The 27,586-nt window shown below is 30.7% G+C and overlaps 1 protein-coding gene across 1 annotated transcript in view; it reads right to left on the bottom strand.

Moving 5' to 3' along the window:
- LOC129984235 (hemicentin-1-like) overlaps positions 1-27,586 on the bottom strand; it is a 769,108-nt gene that overhangs the window by 99,845 nt on the left and 641,677 nt on the right. Inside the window, exons 6-8 of the mRNA XM_056094068.1 lie at positions 25,982-26,275; positions 17,144-17,434; positions 14,058-14,351 (exon numbers count right to left, since the gene is read on the bottom strand). Coding sequence (XP_055950043.1) covers positions 14,058-14,351; positions 17,144-17,434; positions 25,982-26,275 — 879 coding nt within the window. The remainder of the gene's footprint in view (positions 1-14,057; positions 14,352-17,143; positions 17,435-25,981; positions 26,276-27,586) is intronic.

Raw genomic sequence — 27,586 nt, forward strand, 5'->3', positions numbered from 1 at the left:
CCACGCCAGAACGGCTGAATTGAATTGGATGAAATTTGGCATGAGATAGATTATGGTATGGAATAGGACATAGGCTACTATTTATTCCGGTTAATTGAGTAGTTAATTTTTTATTAATTAAAAACTAACTTTCCCTCCAAAAATCTTTTTATTTCCCCAACGCCAAATGAGTAAGGCTCCAGGCTTTTTTTCCACACGCTAATGAGGTTAGGCTTAACATGCTTTCGACCGATTATTTCAAACACTTGCTCAAAAACACACACACTTAAGTATGATAAACACTATATGTGCTCATAACCTACCTTAAAATATTCAGTCCTCACAAAAAATAATTCATCATAATTAAAAATTACAAACGCACGCATGTATATGCACATACACAGACACGTTCGTTAAATCCCTTTCTGTCCTTTCATAGCACATAATTTCTGCTATGTTCCTTAAAATATTCAGCCTTCACGGAAAATGAACCCCAATTTTATGCTCGATTCTTATCAAATATTAGAAATTTCAAAAACACACACACACACATAAAGTTTGATAAATCCTATCTGTCTACTCCTATTGGTTTTCCCGTCGATGATTGAAGCAGGCCCGCAGCCGTTTGCGGCGTGCAAGCTCGTCGTTATTTACTAAGCTTTCGAATCTTTGAAAGCTTCCCTAAGAATTTCTAAGCGATTGCCTTATTAAAGGTCTACTCAAGAGATTAAAACTTTGGCCCGTTCGCTGCCAGGGCTTCGAGTATTTTCGCGCGATCGGTTAGTTCATTAATTTTCAAGGGGCAAAGTTGGCTTGCGGTTCATGGCGCACTGCTGGATAATTTTATTCATAGCTATTACTCATTCTCTTATTTGTGAGTCCCCGTTTCTGAAACAACTGCGATCGAAGTTACTAAATATCCTAGAGCGGTAAAAATTTATTCAGCGGATGGATCTGCTTTAACAAGGCGTGCTTCCTTTTTCTTTAACGTAATTTCCCAAAAGATGCAAACTTCAGGCATGCATATTTTGCGGATGTTTATAAGTTCAGTCCATTTTGTTCCGAGGCAGGCCCTCTTTGTTTGGAAATTTCCTTCGCATGATTTGACAAGTCGGTCAAAATCTTAGGGAAGAGGTCCATCCCCCAAAGCGCAGAATTATTTAGTAATCATTATTTTTATTCTTGTTTAAAATTCGATCAATATCTTTTGGAGGAGTATCTTGATTTTGCTTTCATAACGGTTTTTAACAAAACCCTTCTGGAAAGTTCCTTTCTGTTTTCCATGAATATTTTAAAACTGTATAAAATGGTTTACATTTTATCAAGGGGAAACGTTCCAGGTTGTGGCATCGATTGTCATGATTTATTTTTTACCCAGCCAAAATGGATGACGGATTTTGTAAGTGCATTAAAGCTGTGTTTACACTTGAGGTTGGAAATGTAAAGTATGGAATAATATATGCTGAATATGAACAAAAACGTCTCGAGGAATAAATGTAGAATCGGTTTAAATAATCTATACTTTTTAATTGGAGTGAATGCTAAATTGGTTTTCTAATGACAGTTCACTCCCGAGTACCCGGTTTGCGATTATCCGGCTTCTTAACTATCCGGCCTAGGTTTTCAAAGACTTAAAACTGTAACTTTTGACTCTTATGATTGGGTTACCTTTTCATATCTGTGTATTTTTTAGCAGTGAAAAATAAAATTAGTTTGAGTCAACTTTTTAAAGAATTAGGCCTACGATTTACGCAAATATTTTGTTTATGTTTCCTGCTTTTAAGTTCGGCATTATAGAATTTATGTTAAGATGTGAACAGTTTATATCTTTTAACTTACTTTTTCTCTAATAAATTCTTGAAACATGTAGTATAATATCTGTGGTGACGCTTTATAAGCCAGATAACAGCTACGAAACATGAGAAATTTCTCATGTCTAGTGGTCTTGTTACTCGGCTACGAACCCAAAAGTTGCGAGTTCGATCCTCGCTTATCGCTAATAGTAACATTGGTGACCCGGACGTGATACGCAAAAAACCTTCATACAACTGTTGTAGCGCCCTCTACCAGAAATAAATAAAATCAAAGCTGATAAATAATCAGCCAATAAAAAAAAATGAAGCTGATGAATAATCAGCCAATAAATAAAAAAAAATGAAGCTGATAAATAATCATCCAAAAAAATAAATGAAGCCGATAAATAATCAGCCAAAAAAATAAATGAAGCTGATAAATAATCAGCCAACAACAACAACAAAAAAATGATGGATAAGGCTCAACAGCCAATATATCACCACTAATAACAGCAAAAACAGGACAAAAAACGTTCGTAGGCAACATATCTATACTACTATTATAAATGTGAAAGTTTGGATGGATGTTTGTTAGTCAACCGCGTCAGAACGGCTGAACGGAATTGTATGAAATTTAGCTCAGAGGTAGATTATAGTCTGGAATAAGACATAGGCTACTATCTATTCCGGTTAATTCAGTGGTTAATTGTTTATTAATTAAAAACTAATTTTCCCGCCAAAAATCGCCAAATGAGTAAAGTTTCAGGGTTTTTTTTTCCCCACGTCAATGAGATTAGGCTTAACATGATTTTGACTATAATTTTAAACGATTATGTTTATTTTTTTAGTGTTCGATACATTTAAAATTAAACATTGTTAATGAATACATCTTTCGGATTCATTCTGAAGTACTTTTGAATTGAAATAAAACAGAATAAAGGAAATTAAAAATTTATAATCTATATTGCGTTACTCCACTTGGCATAGAAAATTCATACATTTGTGTTGCCCCAATTGGCGTTGAAAATTCACGCATGCGCAGGAGTAACAAAAGATAAAGCCATTGATGCTATAAATTCCAATCTATTTTCACGCGTACGAAATCGTGGGTAAAAGCTAGTATAAACATATATAAACTACCAATACAGAGCCTTCTTTTTTTTTAAAAATCGATACGTTACCGGCAACTGCTCTATGATCACCGGGCCCGGCTACATCCATATTCTGCATGTCTTGAGATAAATGAAGGGCTTAATATTCAATAAGAAGTGAGAAAATACGTATTATAACAATGAGTTTTGGTATAAAAACTTTGTCTTCTGGTATTGGTGAGCAAATAAATGAGTTTATAGAACTCTGGGCTATCCGGAATTTTTGTTATTCGACCTGCCCTTTCGCACCATTAGGCGTGATACTTGGGAGAGTACTGTATAAAGTATACTAACTGAATACATTTAGAAAACTAATTCGTAATGTGGTAAAGTAGGTTATTTATTATATAAGAAAGAATTTTAACTTATATATAACCAGAGGCTTCGCCCACTATTTGTTTTCGTGCGCCAACTCCGATGTTATTGGATATTGTAGATGTTCGATGTTGTACTCGACGTTCATCAGTTTCATTTATCATTTTAAAACTCCACTTGCTTCCATTTATTTAGATCCCTGAAAGCCCCATCACTATTTGAAAAACAAACAAACAATGCAGGGTTAGCAAGTATATTGCTTAAGTATTCAGACGATTACGAGCCGAGAGGCGAACAATTTTTGTTACACGAAAAATGTAAACAAATCGGAAAGCTATCTATTAGTGTTGCCACAAACGGTGTGTCTAAAAGTAGAATTAATAAATAATATTGCTTTAAACTTATTTGATGGTAATTAAAGCTTTACTTTTCCTTTTCTTGTCACCATTTCATTGTCAGGTGTAATATAAATACTTACTTCGATGTAATAATAATTTTCATTAAATATTTCAAACAATACTGGCAAAACAAACCACAAATGTTATGGATCAGGTGACTTGCTATCTACCAACCACAAAACGAACAAAACGTAATGTTTACGTAAAATGTTTTTATATATTAGAGAGAAAAGCATTTTAATTTAAATAGTAAAATTAAGAACTTTTTCGTTCTTTTAATACGAAGCAGCAAAGTGAAAGGAATTCAACAATTAAAACATTTCTTCCAGATTTTGATGAACGTTCAGAGCCCGGATGAAAACCGATAAAATATGAAATATATATTAATTATCCATCTGTGAACTTAACTGATCAATAATAGGAGGAAGATGTAGGAAATTTAATATGGAATATTAACACTAAAACTGCGAATTAGCATAAAATTTTGAATAAGTTCCTTCAAAAGAAACCCTGTCTCTCTCCTCATGCATGCATATGTGAGCTAATGCGACTTAAAAACTCAATGAATTAGATTGATGAAGTTTACAGTTTTATCATTTAGAGTATAGATCTGAGATTTTAGACAAAATCGGGTCACGGAAAGTCTGTTCGGTTAAACTAAAAAAAAAAGACACAATAGTCACTGTAATGATTTAAATTCGATAAATTGCCAAATATAGTAAACTATCTATATTCCTTAATTAATATTTGGCGAGTTTTCTAAGTTTTGGCAGAGATTGGCGAGATATTTTCACTGCGTTCTTTACTTTTAGAAATCTGTCCTTTTTCCATTCTCTTTTTGACATGCTTAAAAAAATCTTGAACTATGTTCTGAAAAAAAATGCCAATTATTAATTTAAAAAATACCGTTAGGTTACCAAATATGACAATTTATTGCCTTTAAAAATTTACGGTTCGGCATTTGTATCGAATTTTTTAGTTTAGCCGTTTGTTCATCTATCCGGTTTTGTGAATGTTAACAAGATAATCTGAACATGTGAATATGATGAAGAAATGAAATTTGAAATGTGGTATTTGCAAAATTTGTTAGATGTTGCAATGTTTGTCTTGCAATGTTGTCCAGTTGAGTGTCTGCCGGTTTGCTTATTTATGTTAATAACAACGCGATAACTAAAAAGGCAACCAGCTAAACAAATGAATTTTAGTATATGATCTTTGCTAATTTAATGATCACATTTTTAAAGGAAATCGGTTAACTCAATGAAGAATGGCCATACTGGATTCGCTTTATTATTAGTTGACATTCATCTTAAAAAATGACCGCACGTTTGAGATGCGCAAGAATTGTGACAGAAATTCATTTTCTCTGGTTAAGGTTTTTATTTATTTTTTTTTTATTTAAGAGTACCTACAGAAAACAAACAAAAATATGTTTGAAAATTCTAAGTTGATTCTTAACGAAAAGGTTAGTTTTTGGTAGTTAAGTTGATTATTATAACCTTAGTATTCACTTAAAACATTTCCACAGTAAACTTAAAGTGAAGAAAGAAATTAGCTTTTATGTTTCATCATGTAGATTACTTGCCGACATAATTGTGAGCCCCAGTAAAACAAAGCCATGTGACCTTACACTATTAACTCAGCGTTTCACAAAGAACGCAAATCTTCACACAAAAAAAAGTTATTTTTATGAAACTTTTTTACACAAATTCTCGTGTTCTTGAAAAAAAAATGATTTTCTAATTATGGAGGTTTTAGAAGAAGTACAAGGGCTTGTGTAAAAACCAGACAATTAATTTGAACTAATTAACTTCGAGAGTCATGATGAGGAAAAACTATTCAGGCATTTGTATTATTACTTTTTTAATTTAAATTTCTTAAAAAGTGGATGTTTTTCAAGTAATCATATGAAAGTAGCACACACATTGTACTTGGAATAAATAAATAAAATAAAATGCTCTTATTAATTTGAAAGAATAACTTTACCTTGTTCCTTTTACTCGGGGTGAATGTTAGGCATTTTTTTCCAGGCATTTAAGATTCTTTTCTTTTTATTATATTTTTTATTTAGTTTTTATGCTCGTCGTTTTTGTTTTCGTAAAAGTATTCTTCAGAATGCTTTTGAATGGATTTTCAAGAGTTGTGAAGAGAATAAAATCCACTAGAATAAAGTTTTTCAAATCATTTTAACCTCTTAAAGTCAGTTTTTTTTATCGGCATTAGAAAATGTTTGTCTTAATTCTTGTACTTTTTTCTAGAATTTTGTTTTATAATGCAATCATTCGAAATAATTGCAAACTGTATTAATTTAGCTTTATTTCAGTTTTTATATGAAAATATTTTAGCCTTTGTAATCATTTTTTTTGGACTTCGATGATTTTTAATTTGATAAAAAATTTTTTAAAATGTAGAAAGCCTTTTCATTTATTAAGGAAAAAAAAATGCTTTTCTTTTATTACACTATTGAAAAAAATTTAAATTATTCACCAATATTTTAAAATGGGATATATATATATATATATATATATATATATATATATATATATATATATATATATATATATATATATATATATATATATATATATATATATATATATATATATATATATATATATATATATATTCATCAATTTTTAAATGAATTGTTATATTTTGAGAAATATTTATTATTGACTAATACACAATTAATCACATTACTGCTATATAAATAAAATATTTTATAAGAGCAATGTTAATCAATCTACAAAATATTAAATGTTTTTTATTTTAGAAATGTAGGATTGCTTATCTGGATATTTTGACACTGATAAGTTTTTTTATGGCAACTCCATAAAATCGTCAAGAAAATTGAATTACATTGCCATATTTTGTATTAAATAGCGAACATTGAGAAAGGTAAAGTTAGTCATTCGCTTACATTCAAACATTTTATTTATTCTCACCAAATCAAAAGTTTTGCTTTGAAAGGGTAACTGACTTAGATAATATTTTCGTCTTAAAATTTCATTGTTGGTAATATACTGTTTAGAATCCTTAATAAACTTTCCCTGCATAGTTAGTCTTAGTACTAGAAAGAGAGATTAATAAGGGTATTTAAGAAATGCCAGATCAATATATTTCCCGACCTTGCCTCCCGAGATTATTTGGCAAATAAGTGAAAGTTTTGGAAAACACAAGAATTATGACTCTATCTCTTTAAGGAAGTGAAACCTGGTGGTTCTATAGAAGAATTCTATGTGATGAAATGCTTTATCAAGGGAATATATAAGAAGAGGCAATACCAAGAACAAGTTCTCTATTTGAAGTATGATCGTAAAACGTGCTGTAGTTGTTTAGGGTTTTAGAGTACTATTATTGCTTTCTATTTAGCGACTTAGTGCCTGATTTTAATGTTAGAAGTCTAGAAATATCATTCCTTGAGTATATCTTGCTGTGTGTTTGTTACTCAAACTCAGTGTTTTCTGAAATATTTAAGAAATAAAGATTAGTTTTATCACTATCCATCTTAATGCATTGCATTCAACAATACCAGATAATTAAAAATGCTAATAGCATTATTTGAAGTCTCATTAAAAAAAACAACGAATTTCTTAAGTTTTAAATTAATGTCTTATTCAAATGAGAAAACTATAAAACGCTTTACATTACTAAATACTTTTTTTTCACTCAAATCTCAAATGATGTAACTTTATTTGTGATCCGCGTTGTAAAAACAGTTATATAATTCTTGAACAATTGCAAAATAAATTGTTGTATTAATAATCATACTTCTTTAATAATTACATTTTTTTTCACTTCGTATACCTCCTATTATCTTAACAAAATTTGCAATGATAATAGGTTGAAATTCTATAGAGATATTTATTGCATGCAATTTTACTATAAAATTATTGTAATTGTTTCTAATGTCACTTGTCATAGCCAAGCCCACTGACTTTAGAAGTCAGTCATTTTAAACCAGGGGTGTGTCTCTTGTTTTTTTAGTGGCGCCATCTCGGGCCAGTGCCCCAAGTGGTATTACTCTCGACATGGAAAACTTTGTGACCACAACAGATTTATACGTCCGCCAGTCACCTTATACACGGAGAGTCTTCGGCAGGTGGGGTTTGAACTCGCAACCCAAGGGACGCGAATTCAACACCCTAGCAACCAGGCTATCCCGGCCTACTATAAAATTATTAATAATATGATTGATAAATTTGAAACATATAACTGTATTTTTTTCGTCTATTAGCCAGAATTTTAAAGGACGCACGCAGGCACGTATGCACACACACGCTCGCACGCACGCACTCATACAGCCGTAAAACGCCATGAGGGTTCATTTTTATTTCATTTCACACACGTAAAATAATAAGGAAAACCGAACAATTTTAGTGACAACATCATCTACCAAATTCTAATCATTAAATTTGTTACTTTTTTGAATCACCGCATTTATACGCATGCAAGACTACAGATTAACAGACGGCCAACACTTTAATTGATTTAATCCAAAATTTCACGTGGATCTACAATTTAGAGACGAAAACAAATATCAAACATCATTTACTCAAATCATGCTTTATTTTATCGAGTTTACAGGCATGTGAAATTACAGATAAATGGATTTAATTTAAAATCAAGTAACTATTTATTTTTTTAGGTAGTAAAATTCTTTACCAAATTTCATTTACCTAGTTGTTTGCTTTTTACTTTCTCTTGTACGAAGCATTGTAATAGACAAAAATTTCTAACTTTCTATTTTGGCGAATAATCGCATATTAGATTTCACTGAATCCGCAAAACAGAATTTTAGCATTTCGTCTGTCTGTCACATGGTGACTCAAAAACGCTTTGAGCTAGTCGACTGAAATTTGGTATATGGAATTACAACCAAATTTTGAACGAAATCTATCTATAGGAAATCTGTGTGACTGTTCGTGTACAAATGAACTTGAAAACTATAAAACGCAAAGAGCTAAGTAGGTGCAGGTTTAGCATCTGAAACATAGCTATTTTTCAAATTTTGTGTCAAATTCGTCAATTGGTTGACCATCTGTCGGTCAGTACTTTCGCATGCATGCAAACGCAGTGACTTACATAATGAAATCCGGTAAGTTATTTTGTTACAATAACTGTAGATTTGAGTTAAATTTTAATGTTAATCATTTGGCAAAAAGCATCCAAAATACTGTATTTTCTCAAAAGATTTAACAAAAATATTTTGAGAGATTCGCTCCAAAGATCTATATTTTGTGGCTATCGTTCAATATGCCACGCAACATATTCATGGTCTTATCAAAAGTTCGCAATTTCATGCGGAGGGGAGAGGGAATATGTGTTTATTAAAGTGTATGCGAGAAATTTTTGGGAGAAAATTCCTGCTAGGCTTGACTTACAGTGCTTACATATAAGCATATAAACAATGAGCTATTTGACGTATCTGGTTCAAAATTTGAAAAGCTACACTTTTAGAGCCAAATATGTGCATTAAATTTTATTGAACAAGATTTTTACATTTTGTGGTCTATAACTGTTCAGTTATATTCGAGCCTTCAGAAAGAAAGACTTCAGGTGAATTGATTTCATTAAAAAAATTCAGAAAAATATACAAAGTAAAATTGGTGTAAAAATCACTTACAACAATTCAACTGCCTGGCTTAAACCGTTTTATTTATTGTATTTACAGACAGACGTAATTCCAGAAGTCTTTTGTTCGAACTTAGAGAGATCTCAAACGTCGAGACTGTTCAAAATCTCAAGGGTTGCGACTTTTTGATAATTACAATACTTTCTTTTTGCATACTTCGTGCACAGTTTAAGATTATGTTTTAGAATATTTGTCGAGTTGTACAAAAGGAGCTATATCTCAAAATCAATATCTTCGATTAGGTTTTTAAACTAACTCATAAACGTTAAAATAAAAAGTTACTTCAATTTGCTTTGAAAACAATATATAACTTGAAAGAAAAATCTTAAATGAATTTCTTAAATTATGAAATAAAATCGAAATACCTTTATTTTTTTGAACAAAATGTTTTATATTTGAATAAATATCTTGTATAAAACATCTATAAAGTAAAAATATACATTTTTTATCATGTGAGAACATGATGTTGTTTTGAAGCTCTAAATCGCATAGGCAATGTATATTAGACTCGAAATCGCTTAGGCAATAAATAAAGTATAAATGGCAATTTTCCTCATCCTCTTTTAATCGCATATATTGTTTTACCTGCTTTTACCAGCATTGCATTATTATTATGTGTGCTTCTTTGAAAGCAGATCGTTTTTTAAAGGTTGACGTAGAACTATGACATTATTCATAGCTATTCTTTTATTTCAAAATCGATCGTGCTTCAAAAATTTGTTTGCCAGCTATAAAAATTGAAAATGAAAGTTTAAAAAAATTATATATTATATATATATATATATATATATATATATATGAGAGAGAGAGAGAGAGCGAGACAGAGATGGATAGAGACCGATAGAGAAGTCTCGTGATTGTTTCAAACCGGTTTAAACTGGTTAATGACTTAAATTAATTAAGAACAAATAATAACTTAAAAATGATAATGTTCTCACATAACTTGAAATTTGCAATCATAGATTTCATTTTAATTTTTCTATAATTTTTTAAAACTTTTATTTTTAAATTTTGGTAGTAATATAAAAAAAATTATCATTCATACTTTCATTTATTTTTATTTTGGTTGAAATTTTGCAGAAATAATGAAGCCTTAAATAGAAGTTTATGAATGAAAGCGAAACTTCATTCATTATTTATGAAGCATAAAAAAATGCTTTCATATTAACATCACAACCTCAAAGCGAAGCAAGCACACAGAAAAAAATTAACTGGTGGCTTGGGATTCTCTTTTTCTTTTGAGCAGACCTTTAAAAACATTTTGTGGTGCTGTTTGAGCCCTGAGGGTTCTTTGTCGCTTGGACGGGACATTTGCACAATTAAAACCGTTATGTACTCAAGTCATGTAAGAAAACAATCCTACGTGGGTGTGCTTTGCGTTGGACGTGATATCTTTACCATCCGAATGAATATCTAATTCAGTTTCATTCTGGAAGTAGCTTTTTTCAAAGACTAATAAGATTTCTTGGTTAACACAACATCATGTATATGGTAATTAGCTAAACGCAATCCAGTTGCAATGATCTTACAAAATATTCGTTAACTGTCTGATATTTTCATGCAGACGGATGAAATATTCAATATTCAGGGAAAAAATATTTAATGCACTTTCAAAAATTTGCTTTAGACTCGGTGCACTGAACTGTTTCAGAGCTGAAGAGCAAATGTTGTTTTCATAAAATTTCTTAGAAATTAAATGCTTTTATAAATAATAATGAACATTCATAGCAAAAAGGAGTTCCCGATTGGATTGCGGGATCTAAAGTAATGCATGGACATGTAATTCTGATCGAACATCTGTGCAATAGGCGATGTCATAAATGTATCGTATACAAAAAAAATCTGGTTATTTATATACATTATCTATTTTATAGAGATTTAATTTAAAAGTTTCCCTTTTTTTTTACAAGAGTCGCTTGTTTGCGTATTGCCTTATATATATATATATATATATATATATATATATATATATATATATATATATATATATATATATATTTGTCCTGTGATTGGATTGCGGGATCTAAAGTAATGCATGGACATGTAATTCTGATCGAACATCTGTGCAATAGGCGATGTCATAAATGTATCATATACAAAAAAAAATCTGGTTATTTATATACATTATCTATTTTATAACGATTTAATTTAAAAGTTCCCTTTTTTTACAAGAGTCGCTTGTTTGCGTATTGCCTTATATTTTTTTTTGTCCTGTGATTGGATTGCGGGATCTAAAGTAATGCATGGACATGTAATTCTGATCGAACATCTGGGCAATAGGCGATGTCATAAATGTATCGTATACAAAAAAAATCTGGTTATTTATATACATTATCTATTTTATAAAGATTTAATTTAAAAGTTTCCCTTTTTTTTACAAGAGTCGCTTGTTTGCGTATTGCCTTATATTTTTTTTTGTCCTATGATTGGATTGCGGGATCTAAAGTAATGCATGGACATGTAATTCTGATCGAACATCTGTGCAATAGGCGATGTCATAAATGTATCGTATACAAAAAAAATCTGGTTATTTATATACATTATCTATTTTATAACGATTTAATTTAAAAGTTCCCTTTTTTTACAAGAGTCGCTTGTTTGCGTATTGCCTTATATTTTTTTTTGTCCTGTTGCTATCTTATAGCTAGATGAAAGTTTAAAGACCAAATTATAATTTTACAAAATGTAGAAAGAGGCATAAGCACTCAAAGTTTTGTGGGATATACCAAAAATTGACTCACAACCCAACAATGCATCGAGAACCAAAGTTTGGAAGCCCTTGGTTCAAATGAATGTGTTTGAATTCATTCCCAGAAGAAGAGCTGGTAAAAAATAGATTTAACTAGCTATTTTCAACCATATTAATAATATTAATCCAACCACCTCCACCAAATTCGATGAAATGTTTTTTTAACACTAGAAAGAATTCTATCTAAATTAAACGTTAACAATAAGAATAGAATATTCTGATAAATTAGCAATATCTGCAAATTGGCGGAATATGGTAAGCTGGAGATTCCACTAAATATTTCGATATATATACGAATGATACATATCCGAGATATATTTATTTGCGATATATCTCGAAACTTTAGTAAGGTGAAGGAAAAGCGATCACTGATTTATACATAAACGTAAGCGAATGCATTTAAACATCACCAACCTTCAAATGAAATAAAAACTGGCACAATTGATACAGAGGTTGAGACTAAGAAGCTCTGTCGCCGTTTTCCTCTATTGATAATGCCCAGGGAAGCGTGGAGCAGAGCTCTGAGAAAGAGAGATCGCTGAGAGGCATAAGATATATTTTCTAAGGGTCATGAACTTTCATATGAAATGAAAACTATCAAAATTAATTTTTTGTTTGCGATTTGCATCTAAAATGATTGTTGATATTCAGACTTTTACACGATTGTGTCTGTGGTTTCTTTGTTAATCAACTTTATCAATTTTTATGATATGAAACACGATATTATAAATTTTCTGCTCTTCTATCTTTCAAATAATAATGTTTTTGAATTTTTTATAGAAATATTTTACGAAATTGCTCACAGCAATTTCCAATTCATGGTCATAAATGAATACATAATGTTTGTTAAATAGTACATGAATACATATTGTTAATAGTACATAGAGACGACGTTCTATGAGCTACAGCGTTATAATTTAAATGAGCATAATCACTCAAACACATAATGAACCTATCGACGTCAAATGATTCAAGTTAAAAGAGCATGTGATAACGTTAAATGATATTCGATAAATGAGAACGTGATATCCGTTAAATGAATACATGATATCGATGATTGAGTCACGGAAAATTCGAAATCCAGCTCCTATCTTTAACTTGAAATATGGGCATAACTTACAGAATATTGAAGTCAATGTGCAATTAAAATTTAAGCTAGATTTTAAATACAGTTACTTTTATTACATGATTGTGAAGTCATAAGAATAGAAGTTCACTATTATTTTTTTACACTCACGAAGGAGAATCTAAGATATGCTTTTTTGTATTATAGAGAGTTATGAGGTTATATGGGATAGAAGTTGTAACGGCGCTTTCAAGTTTTATAAAGAAAGTGTGTTATAAGAGTCATATAAATAGGATAATATAAATCTGTAGTATGTATTTACGTGCATAAAAATGCAAGTTACAATGACTTTAAGCTTTTAAATTTTAAAAATTAAACTTAAAACAAGTCATAAAGAAATTTACCAAATGTTAAAAAGTTAACATATGAAATTTTAGCTGCATTAAATCTAGCAGTATTCTTATGAATTAAAACAAAGTGACGGAAAAAAATTACCAGTATATATAATTGACCATCGTCGTCTGTAACACTGGGCATTTAAAAAAATATCCCCATATATCTGTGCTGTAATAGGAAGTGCTAATTTCACATTTGGTTTTGTTGGCAAGAGAATCGGCGAGGTTTGCATAAATTCGCTGATTCATCTTCATGCAAATAAATTTTTTACTATTTTACTATTTACATTTTTTAAAATACTGGATTGAAGCAAAGGTCAATGAGTTGAGGCCTGTAATTTGTATTACTTTACAACGTTCTCATTCATTTTATTCTCACCTCAAGGCCCATAAGATATTATTATTTATATTTTATTTTTGCATAGTTTTTAAAATTTTGTGTTTGACAATGCATTTTTTTTCTGTATGTTGAATAGAAATGTGTTATATGGGAAGTATGTATGGAAAGGATGGATTTATGTATTATTAAAGATTGATGGATTGGTGTTATAGCTAAGATATAACATTTCATCTTACCTGTAGGTACAATATTGAAGATACAAGGGTCTCGCATGTTGCCAACTTCATTTCTTGCAAAGCAGTAAAGAGCACCATAATCTGTTTTGGCCTTGGGAGTGAACTTGGCAACACTTTTGCCCGTTCCATTATTCACGAAAGAAAACACGTCCGTCGTCTCGGACAGACTGCTATTAAACACCCACTTGAAGACTACTTCCTGAGGATCTGAGTCAACTGAACACAGCACATTTACCTCTTCGTTTTTGGCAACACCATAATTTCTTCGCTGTCTTTCACTGCATATAGGTGAATCTTTTGAGGAGAAAAAGAAGTGCTCTTCGTAAGTAAATTTGATTACAAGAATTAAAAATACATTTTTTGATTATTTCTTTTACTTAAAATTAACAATGTCTTGAGGTATTTTCATATCTTTTTCAATGAATATAAAGGCAGTCCGCAAATCAACGCAAGATTTGAATTTGCTATCATTCGTGCAGTAAAGTGTTAGAAACCATCTTAAAAAAACCAACTTGACATTTGATGGCTTAGGGTTAGTCAAAATGGAACGTTACACGATAGAACAAGTGCTAATGAAAGATTTGAATTAAATAAAAAACACAGTTTTTTTCTTTACATTTTTATATTTTTATTGAATTGAAAAGTACACAGAATAAGGTTATGTATGGAATAACACGCAGGGAAAATGGCCTCCACGGCGTTTATGGCACATGCGCACTATTTTGTCGAAATTTTTCACGACCATTTTGCATAAATGTGGTTGAATTTCATTGATGCGACGCTGAATTTCCTCCTTCAATATATGTGTGCTTGTGAATTTTGGCATAGACCTTTGACTTCAAATAACCCCATAAGAAGAAATACAATGGTTTTAAATCACGCGATCTAGGGGGACAATTCTGCAATTTTTGAACATTGCCCGCCAGACTTTCATTTTTTCTGAAGTATTGTTCAACATTGAAAACACATTGTTCTATCGTGTAATGCTCCAATTTTACTAACCCTAAGCCATCAGGCGACAAATGGTTTTTTTAAAATAGGGTTGCCAACCCTTCACTTTGAACGAATGGCGGTGAATTCAAATCTTGAGTTAATTTTGGGATACCCTTTACTTATTAAGCAGATGCGAGTCAGTTATTTCAATTAGCTTTGGTAAATTCCTTAGTTTCTTAATGAAATATCTGCCTTCATGGATTATGCTAAAAATTCATGTTTGCTTTATGTTATAACTATCACCCTTTTAGATCACTTTGTATTTTATGCCTTTCTTCCGTGCTTCGGAATGTAATACAATTTTTCTCTTTCTTTGAATATATATCTTTCTAATCGTGCCATAATAATAATTTCTGAAGATTTAGAGAAAAGCACATACCAAGAATGCGTGGAATTATATTTTAGTTTGTTTCATTTATTTAATGCAGAATTAAAAAGAATATGAAATCTGTGCTTTTGATACAGGTTTTATTAATTATATTAAAATATATTTGACACATGAAATGTTGAAAAAGGTATCACTCCTCTGCCATTAAAACTGTGTGTGTTATTATGTTTGGTTGGTTGGTTGTGAGTTTTAGTGGCGCAAGAGCCAATCTTGGCTAAACTGCGCCAGTCGTATGGCTAGAATATTGACGATCGTGGGTTATTATGTTTGGAATTTCATTATTTTGAGGCTATAAACGGTCGCTCTGAGTGAGCACTGTTTGCTGCTGGCAACTTTATGGAGGACATCATGGAAATAGTACAACATAGAGATATTCAAAACCTAGTTGCTCATTCATTTTGTTTTAATAGCAAAAATTGGGGTATTTTTGCTATTAAAACAAAATGAATGAGGAACTAGGTTTTGAATATCTCTATGTTTTTTTTAAAATAAGATATTACAAAGCCAATTATATTTTACCAAATAAGACTAATAGGATCATGACACTATATAAGAATTGATACTGAAATTATTTCAAATTATTTACTAAATCAAACTACAGAAAATATAATTCTTTACGATAATTGAATCATTTTTCCTATTGGAAATATGTATGCATCTTAAACGGTTTTGAAATTATCTGCTGGGATTTGCTTAAATACTCAGTATATTGTTTCATATACTTCGTAGTACAGAACAGTGTGTTCGTAAAATGAACATCTTGACTTTACAGGTCTCTTTAAACAAAACAAAACAAAATACAGCCTTATTATTTATCAGAAGTAAAAAATAACAGTTATAGATTGAAATTAAACTCAGTTATAGATTTTTAATGTAAACTCCCTGTTTCAACCTTTAAGAAATACGAACGATATTGAAGCACTACGAAGCACACTTGATACACTACTATTGAAGCATTCTACACGTTTTTCATGTCTAATGTGAAGCTTTGAAAGGTTGCAGATATTCGTGTAGGCTGCCATCGATTTTTTTCCCTGAGACTACACCAAACAGCAAGTATTTGTTCCATCTCTATCATTTAACATTGACGAACTTAAGACACGCATATCTGCAGCCATTCAAAGCGTTCCACAAGACATACTGAAAATAGTGTAGAACAAGTGATCGAACGGTCTCGATATCGCTCTTATTTCTGAAAGGGCTCACTTTGAACTCTTATCATTGTGTTGAATTCCAATTTCCAGCAATTAATTTTGATTTATGATGAAAAAAAAATGTTGTAATCAGTTTTGCTTTCTTTTAAAGGTCCTGGTTTGGTTTGGTTTGGTTTAGTTATATTAACGTCCCGTTTAAAGCAACACTAGGGCTATTTTGCGACGGACTTCGTCATTTTGAACCGCGGTCAGATGACGAGGACGACACCTGAGCTGGCACCCCCTCACCACACCACACCAGGGGGAGGACGTTTGGTCATGACGGATTTAACGTGTAGCAGACCCCCTTACACGACGGTTCTTCGGTGGAATCGGGTCACGAACCTGGAACACTCCGGTTCCAAAGCCGAGACCTTACCACCAGGCCACCGCGGCCCTTTTAATGGCCCTGAAACCTTGGGATATTCATTTATAAATACACTGCATTTAATCGAATAAATTATGAAAAATCACAAAAACGGCAATGCAACATAAAATATGGTTAAACTTACACTGCACCCTAAGAACCACTTCTTCGCTTCGTCCTCTACCCTGAGCATTGGATGCGAGGCACTGGTAGGTCCCTCGGTTACGTCGACCCACATTGTGGAGCAGCAGCGAATGATTCCTCACGATGGTCCCTCTTAGCGAATCATGAATAAGGTTTTTCGAGTTAAACAACCACTTAACTTCGCTGACTGGGGGGTTGGCTTGAATGTTGCATTCGAAATAGACATCACTACCTTCACGGATATGTTCGTACTGTACGCTTGCACCAAACACAAGAGACAGTTGAGGAGGATCTGCAATACAAAAAGGATAAAATACATCATAATCCTTGCTCCTTAACGTACACTTGTTTGAATTCTTATATTCAAGTATACGGTTGGAAGCTAATGAGCCATGCATTGAAATCCTGAGAGGCTATGTTATATAACGAGGGGAAGTGGTCTTCAGGAAACTTTCTCGTATATTCCCTAATAAAGAACTTATTACCCTCCTCCCTTATAGAATTGTGCATCTTAAGGAAGGTCGCGCACGCCACGAAGTACCAAATTTTATTAAAAATCTTGGAAATGAGACTTCTATGCTATATATTGTAGAATAAGGAAAACCCATTCGTTGCACTCTTAAAATTCTTACAATTTAAGGTGTATGTACACACTTGAAACTTCGAACATCGCTCAAAATATCGAATATTTTTTTATTGCTTAATAATGTTCTCTGATCCTTTAGCTTTCAAACGATACCAAGATGTTGTCAATATTCGAAATATTTCTTGAGTCATAATTATTTTTCTTGAGGTGCTTTCATTAAAAACTCTAGTCATGGTTTTTTTTAACTCATTTTATGAAGAATGATATTTTCCCACTATGTTGCTTCATTCAATCAATCATAACTCAACAAGAAATGAACCAAATACAATTATTTATATATCAAAATAATCTGTATGAAAAAGCGGATGTTTTGTGCCTCCATTAAAGTTATATTTATAGAAATAAATTTTTAATAGCTATTTAAAAGTTAAAATGACAGAAAAAATCTTGCTTTTTCTATTCATCATTGATGAAAAAATTGTTAAAAAAAACTATATATTTTTATAACTTGATTGAGGCAGACGACATGAAGACTAATATTAGACATAATTTCCAACTAGAATTGTGTGCCTGTACAAATTAGAATTTAAGATATCATGTTTAAAAAAATATGCTAATTAGTTCATTAAATATTATTTAATTAATTAATAATTAGTGTAATGTGGTTTTTCTCACTGAAATGAGTTTAAACATATATTATTGAACTACTGTGAAAAAACTGGATTTTTAAAGTTAAAATTTAAAAAAAAAATCTTCTAGAGTGTACGTACACCTTAAAAACATTCGTAGCATGATTATTAATTTTACCGTATATTTTAAGAAGTATTGTACCTTCATTGATATTGGCTAATATTTGAAATATCGGTTAAACCAGAGTTCTTTGTAATTTCTAGCGACTTGAAATTCATATCCCTTTGAAGGACAGTTCAAAGTAACAATTATTATTTCTCAAGATGTCTTTATCATTTTCTTCAACTTTCTTGAAGATTAGATTTCTTTTTGTAATAATTTTTGGTTTTAAAGCGACGTTAGAAGAGCACCATGGCGTTTTAATTACTTGCTATTTTAATCAAATATACATGAAATATTTATTTCCGTAAACTACATAGCGATAGGGATGACGAATATTTTCAGAGCGGTTATTACGTAACCAATATCAAAAAGTCACAAACACAAGTGATCAATACTTTTCAAAGAGGGGTGTGATTCAAATCCTTGATACGATCTTACTGGTGATATTTCGATTACAGATTTTCGATCACGATAGAAAGTAACAATCGATACGATCTTCCAATGGAAGCTCTCGAAAGAAATCTGTGATTGAATTGAAAAGTGAACGGACCGGTTATTGGAATTATCGTATCGTATCATTGAATTGCATATCACTGAAATTTATCGGAGCGGTGATTTCACCGGAAAGTGCGAGGCTTCACTGGAAAGTGCGAAGTCACCGCTCCACTTTACGGGAGTGACCGATATTCGTATTTGATGATGCACTATTCCGTACAGATCATTTTTAATTACTCGTGACATGATTGACTTTGATTACATGTATTCTGTTTACTGCTGGCGCCATCTATTGGTAGAATATAGGACTAAAGTGAACATTTTAAAGAAATGACATATATTTTTAACTCACCTTTTCCAGAAAATGATTCACTCTAATAAATAAATTAAATAAATAGTTTTGAGAAAAAAATTTAAGAAGTAAGCTGAAACAGATAAATTAATTCAATCACACGTTACTTAAATTAGTAAATTAAGTATTAATTACAATTAATAAATTTTATATTTAATATTAAGTAATAATTTTTTATTAATAATATGATTGAAATAACAGATATTTGGAACGCATATTTAAAAATAACAATAGCAATATTATTTGTTATTCAAAAAATCGTGGATTGTGCATCTCTACATAGCGCTATACACAGAATGATATTGTAAGAATCACATGGAGAATGGGTCAATATCTTCTTTGTTACTAATAGTATAATAATATTAATTCTAAAGGCATCCTCTTTTTGATGTATTATTTTGGGCAAGCTACATAAACTTTAAGCTCTGACCCAGTAGTAAGTTGTGAGTATATTTGTGGTAAGTCGTGGTAAGATCTTCAGTGTCTTATATATCCCTCATCAAAATTTGCAAAAGTATGATGTGAGCTTAAAATAATTGTCTCTCTACAAGGTAGCGATGCAAGAACCACAACGAAAAAAGCGCAACATGTAAATAAGTGACTGGTGTCAGCTTAGATTCATAAGTGACATAAACAGAAACTCTTTTGGATTTGCATATTCAATCTGATTTAAGTAAGCATGAATTCCGATGGGGTTCGTTATTATTTATGTAAACCACGTTTATATTTAATTAAGAATGTCTTTTTTTCTTAATAAAATTTCCCTTTTCGATCTCTAAAAACATTTCTAGGAAAGAATGTTTATTATTCCTTAAAAAAAAGAAGAAATCATTGGCCTGAGAATGAATTGGCTCCTATAGATTCGACTTCTTTAAAGCTGGTAGCAGAGTTGGAAAGTTTGAGAAAGCTTGTGATTACACTTTTAAACCACAAACGTAATGAAATTGCTATTGTTGAAAGATTTTACTGCAAGTTTAGAACAAATTTCTTTAAAGTGAGATGAACTCGTGCACAAAATCTTAAAACTTGTTCAATCATTTAAAAATTTATATTTTAATACATTGGAAGAGATTTTATGTAAAAAACCTCGGCAATTATTCAAAACATTAGTTATGCCAAGAACTTTGCCTTTTTTCATATTCATTTATTCTAAAAATATTATACATGTGTTAATGAACATTTCATGATTTCTTGAGTGATTTTCAAAGTAAATTGCATAAAAGAACTCCACAATAGGCCGTTTTCACCATTACAAATTAGGAGCTGAGTAAGACAAAAAGAAGAAAAAAAAGTAGAACTTTAGAAAAAATAAATTCTTATCTTATTTTTTTACTTTTAATGCTTTAAAGGAACTTCTCAAAGTATATATTTATACTAATACAATTACATCTTTCAATTATCACTTTTTTCCACCTCTAAAATATCTCTCTCAAATAATACATCTCGTCAGATATTTCATTTGAAGTTCTAGTAAGAAGAATGTGTCAAATCAATATTCTGAAACACTTAAAATAAAAATATTCAAGGAAAAAAAATTAACATTTCTCTTATTTTGAATAGGATATTATCATAAGTATCATTTTGAAAATTTCCTTATGAATAATTTAAAACTGAATGAGGCACTCAATCTACCATCCAAAACTCCTATTCGCGTTTAAAGTTTTGAATCTCTAAAATTACAAAAAAAAAAAAAAAAAAAAAGATTTAGGCCGATAATAGTTTTTTTCTCGTTTTATTCCAATTTTTCTCTTTTCTTTTTCAAAGGAAGTTTAGATCGAAACATTCAAAAAAATCGATACAAATCTTTGCTACATGTACATTGATAATTTAATTCCACTGAGGTTAAAAAATTCCTGCTTTAAATTCTAAATTACCAGTGGAAAGAGTTCATTACTTATTTATAGGTCAGGGTGGGATATTTTTTTCGTCAAAGGTATTTGAATGTAAGGAACTCGAAAGATTATGACTACAGAAAAAAAAATCAAAAAGCTTATGATAGATTTTTTTATTTTGCAAGTCGGTTGATTTATGAAGATCTTTACAGTGAGATTTTAAAGGATTTTGGTTGTGTATTGATTAAAGTTAAATAAGAATTTGTCTTTTTTTTTCTCATTTCTTGTATTTCAAAGATATTATGTAAGCAGAAATTGATTTTACCCTCTTAAAATAAAATGGAAATGATAATTCATCTTAAAACAAAATGATAATGATAATTCATCTCAAAACAAAATGGTAATGATAATTTATCTTAAAACAAAACAGTAAGATAATTCTTCATCTTAAAACCAAATGGTAACGATAATTCAGCTTAAAACAAAATGGTAATGATAATTCCTTATCTTAAAACAAAATGATAATGATAATTCTTTATATTAAAACAAAATGATGAATTCAATAATTTTACACTGGAAAAAATTATAAATATTATCTATAACAATATAATCAAAAGAGTTTAGTGATTTAGCTTTTAAGAGTTAGAAATGCTATTAATATGATATTTACATAATTTTACAATTTTGTAAATGAATATATTTTGACTTCTTGGAGAGGTTTCGTCGTCAATTTTGGGTACAAATTTGTTCCTTAGGAGATGGCAATATATTGGGCTACTTGGCGTCGGTAAATTTCAACGCATTTTCAGAAAATTCGTAATTTTCCTAGAGTGTATCATAGCTACGATAAATGAGTTGCTATTGTGGTTTCATCAGGTGAGAGTGACATGTGTTTATCAGTGTTTTGACTGAAATAAATTTGATTTGCCATGTTCAGTGAATGATCTAGTTTGAAGAATAACATTCCTTAAATATTGGATCGCATTTGCTTTTATCGGCGGTCAACTTTTGTATTTAAAATTTATAAATAAATTTCTGTCTGCCCCCTCTACATTAAAGCCTACTACTCACGGATCCTTACGAACCGTAACAATATAAATATAGAAAATTTTAATGATATATTGTTCATGAGTTGAAGAAATTATTACTTTTTTTAGGAATTTATTGTCTTTTTTTAACATGTGAAGACATGATGCTATTTTGGTTTGGGGTTTCTGAACCTCAAAATGCACGGGCAGAAAATAGGCGATTTATCGCTTGTGAGGCATCATTTTTTTTTTGCTTTTAGGGTTATTAGAAAACGATAAGGTGTTACAACTTGGCGTGTATGTCCACCATGTACCCCATGTATGTCCCCTGTTTGACCAATAAAGAGAGGGTCGTAAGAAGTTATCCTTCGAAGAAGCGCAGAGAAGGAAATTGGAATGAACGCGAAACCGCGAGTAGAGGTATCAAAGTATATATAATTTTTTTAGATTATAAAAAATGTTTTGGAGCTCGAACGATTTTGAGCTGCGGAAAAAAATCCCAGTCGTTTTCTAAATATCGACGCATGCGCTGTAATAATCACGTGATTACTTCAAACCAGTTTAAACTGGTTTCTCAAGATAAAAAAAATTCTTGCCTATGGTAATATGACATTATGGGTCATGTGAGGTATGGTTTCTCTTGGATTGATGACACGTGACTTAAAAAAAATAATGTTCTCACATGATAACTTGAAATTTCCTATAGGAGATTTCATTCCTTTTTTTACTGTTTTGTATATGGAGCATGAAAGTATCATTATCTTCAAATTATATATTGCTGTGAATTTGATAGATCACTTCGTTTCAGACTTTCGTGAATGTGAAAAAATAAATTATCTTTCGTTTTTATCTTTCTGTCTTAGAATCTAAAAAAAAAGAACGAGTATTTAAATAAAATTTAGCATATAGTATTTACACCAAATCTGCGAATTTATAAAAATATTTCGGAATAATAACAGTCAGAGAAGAATTTGTTTGACGCTTTTATTGTGAACACAAAAATTCAGCAGTCTAAGAAAGTAAAATTTTATTTGCCGTCTTTGCGGATAAGGAGAGCTGTATCAAATTTTAATTCAAATCGGACAATTCTAGAGAATTTAAATTCACATTCGGTTTTTTTTACTATTATAAAAAAATCAATAAAAAATGAGGCGAATTGGAAAAAAAGTATTTCAGGAAGATTGAGTGAGAACATTCTTTTTTCCTTCAAAGTGTCTTTCATTCTGACAAAAAATCCCCCAAATTTCTTTTACAAGCGACGGTAAACGTCTACATCTTCACTAAAATAATTTAATTTGAAGCAAAAGAAAATAAAAAAAATCTAGACCAGTTTTGAGAAAAACAGTATGAAAACTTTTGCTTAACATCGTTTTAGCGTTCAACAGAATGAAACAATTTTTCATTTTTGTGTTAATTTAAGATTTATAATATCGTTGAATTATAAATAATTGAGCTTAAAAAGATTAAGTGCCAAGTTCTTATTTTGATATGATTGTTCTTTTATGGTTATCACATTACTATTACCACAAAGGTTTTAAAAGTTAATTTCATTTGTACTATTAAAATAATGTACAATTTGATTAGTTATTAGTTAACTTATTTAAAATAAACAAAGACCTTTCAAGTGAGATATGAAATGCCAAAAACAAATTAATATTCTCAACTTCTAAACAAATATTTTTTACTATTCAGCGATTTTCAATATAAATTAAATAAACTAGTTTTTGATATAAAAAATAAAATTTGCACTCACCAATATTATTAATATTAATAGGAATGTCATCAATTACAGCATTTAATATCAATATTAATTCTACTTTTCTCTTAATTTCTTTGTTTTGAATAACCGGTTCCTAAAACGTACAAAAAAAAAAAAAAAAAAAAAAACCGAATAGTAAAAGAGAAATTTTAACAGAAAAATTAGATAATTGCTTCTATTGCACAACTATTTATTTTTAAAGATGACGTAGGCTTTATTAATTAGGTGAAATAAAAAACTCGAGCATCATTGGATTAAATATATAACTTTCAAAGTAAGCTATGATAAAAAATAAATATTTTCATTCCGAAAAAAAAAAAATCTTTCTTTTTGCTTTTCACACGAACTTATCGAATAAACTTCGTAATATTGCCATAATTAAGTTTAGGATAATTATTCTTACTTCTTTTCTTGCAAATACATCTTTTACATCAATACATCTCTTCTTGTAAACACATCTCTTCTTGTAAATACATCTTTTTACATCAATACATCTCTTCTTGTAAATACATCTTTTTACATCAATACATCTCTTCTTGTAAATACATCTTTTTACATCAATACATCTCTTCTTGTAAATGCATCTTTTTACATCAATACATCTCTTCTTGTAAATACATCTTTTTACATCAATACATCTCTTCTTGTAAATACGTCTTTTTACATCAATACATCTCTTCTTGCAAATACATCTTTTTACATCAATACATCTCTTCTTGTAAATATATCTTTTTACATCAATACATCTTTTCACATGAAAATGAGTACCTTTTAAAATGTGTATTTTAAAATTATTTTACAGTAACTGAGCACTTTATACTATCTCGTATGCGAATTATAAAGAAAGTACCGCAATCATCAAAAAATTCGTACTCGAGATTTTGACGAATGCTCACGTTTCAGACCTCCTCGAACCTGAAAAAAAATATCCTAATATTCTTGGCGTTATGATTGTCTGTCTATCTGTCTGTGAACACCATAACTTAAAAATGCTTTGAGCTAGACGTATAAAAATTGGTACATGAACTTACGACCAAATTTATAGATTCCTGTCAAGTTTTGAACTAAATCGATTCACAGGAAATCTGCCTTGCTGGCTGTTTGAGTACAAGTGAACTCGAAAACTACAAAATGCAATGAGCTCTGTGGATACAATTTTGTGCACATGTTTAGCATCTAATATATGGATTCTTATCAAATTTTAAACCAAATCTGTCAAGCAGTTAACCATCTGTCGGTCTATAATTTTGCATGCATGTAAACGACCGCGTGCGCAGTTAGGTTATTCTAGTTATAGTGACGTCCCGTTTTAAAATAACACTAGTGCTATTTTGGGATGGACTTCGTAATTTTGAACTAGGAGACGAGAACAGTACCTAAGCTGATATTCCCCTCTCCAAACTTCCACACCAGTTGGAAGATATTTGGCCCCGACGGATTAAGTGTGGCCCTTTTACCCCTTTACACGAGAGTTCCTCGATGGAACCGGGTCTCGAACATGGAACTCTCGAGCCACCAGTATCAGACCACCAATATAAGCACAATGTTTTCAATCAATAAAACTCTGTGTATGATCTTATGACTACCACTGTATTTCAATGTCAAATTTTAGTGTCAGTCTGAGTGGGAAAAAGGAGACTAAAATACATATTTTCACAACAGAATCCCCCAAAAATGCTAGATTCGCTTCAAAGATCTATATTCCTTAACTATCGTTTGCCAATACCATGCAAGGCATTGGGGATCTTATCGAAGATTCAAAATTTTATGAGGGGGGTGGGAGGAAGATAAAAAAAATCATTTGAGAGTATGCGAGAAAGTTTCGGGGAAACCATCCCTACTGGTTCATATATCTTATATGTGTTAAATTTACTAAAAATATAAATTTAATTTCTTTATAATGGTTGACAAGGAATAAAATTTCCTTTTTTCAATAAATTTTAGATTGCAAAATACAACAAATTTAATAGACCAACAAAACCAAAATATACTTACATAACACATTAAGAGTCCAACTATCGCGTAAGGCACTTTCTGGAAGTTTTGGGTTTTGAGCTTCGCAGGTCAACTTTTTACCGTTGTCATCCCCACTAGCGACGAAACTCAGGGTGCTGACAGAGATGCTTCCGAACGTGTTCTGGATCGCCAGGTGGTCCACCCTCTCAGATCCTTTGGTCCATGATATTCTGGCAGGTGGTCTGGATCCCTCGCTCTGGCAGTTGACTTCCACCCGTTGACCCGCTTTCAGTACAGTAGGGACAGTGGTAATTTGGACACTTTGTGGTTTCACTCGTTGAATAGAAAGAAAAAGGAAGATGGTATTAATAGTCGTATATACAAGATCTACAGTTCATTTTGCAGAACTAAGGTATTGTGAAATAAGTTTTCAAGTCATACTACAGATATTTGAAGAAGTTATTTGACTTACAATAATAAAACTCAGAAACGGTTTGTTCTTTATTGTATTCCAAACAACTTTTTCACGTTTGATGTCCAAGCGTGTTCACTAGATGCTTGCAAATTTAATTTTCAAGTTAAACTAATGATACTTTTGAAAAGTTGTTAAGAGTAAGGTATTAGAAATCAGAAAGAATTAGTTTGTTCTGTATGAGATAATCGATTTTAATATGCTTCACTAGATAAAATTAATTTGTTTTACAACAGGTATTTGAAGTCATACAACAGGCATTTGAAGTCATATAACAGGCATTTATAAAATTGTTTGGGAAACAGTATTATAATTTAGAATAGGTTTGTTCTTTATAGAAGAATAGATTTTATGTTCATGTGCTCATTACTATATGCATGTAAATTTAATTTTCAAGTCATACTACAGATATTTATCAGGAGACGTGTTAGAAGTCAGATTAATTTCTTTCTTTATGGGAGAATAGATTTCATCCTAAAGCATGCATCATTTGATAAGATTACTTCGTAAAATAAATTATCAATTTATGCTACAGGTATTTGGAAAACTTGTTTGGAATACAATATTAAAATTCAGAGTTGGTTTGTTCTTTATGGAAGAACAGAATTTATTTTCAAGCGTTCATCACTAGATGCTTGTAATACTAATTTTCAAGTAATTTAACCCTTTAAAGGGCCATTTTTTTTCTAGTCATATTATGTTAAAATATTTTTAGGCTTGAAAATAGAATAAGAAAAGGGATTCATTTAGCTTATTAGATAAATTTAATTTGATTACTTAATTAATTCGGTTAATTAATAATTAAGTAACAAATCAAGTCACATCATTTTGTGCAAGATAAAAAACTGAATCATCTAAGTTTCTGTCTTGTTAAAAAAATTGTCAGAACTTATGCCAACCTACATAATTTCATATAAATATTGATAAATTTGGTGAGAAGCATACTTCCCACAACCGTAGAAAAGATTAAAGGATATTTTTAAAGAGAAAGTGTCAACTTTTAAGGTATGTCAAAATTAATTTACTCTTTATAGAAGAGACAATTTTATTACAAATCGGCATTATTAGGTGATTGTGAAATTTTTTTCTAACTTGCTGTTCAGATATTTCTGAAAACATATGGCAATTTTTTTTAGAGTTGCCTTTAGAAGTCAGATTTATTTTTATTCTTT

Source organism: Argiope bruennichi, chromosome 9 (assembly GCF_947563725.1).
Source record: "Argiope bruennichi chromosome 9, qqArgBrue1.1, whole genome shotgun sequence".
In the NCBI taxonomy this organism is placed as follows: domain Eukaryota; kingdom Metazoa; phylum Arthropoda; class Arachnida; order Araneae; family Araneidae; genus Argiope; species Argiope bruennichi.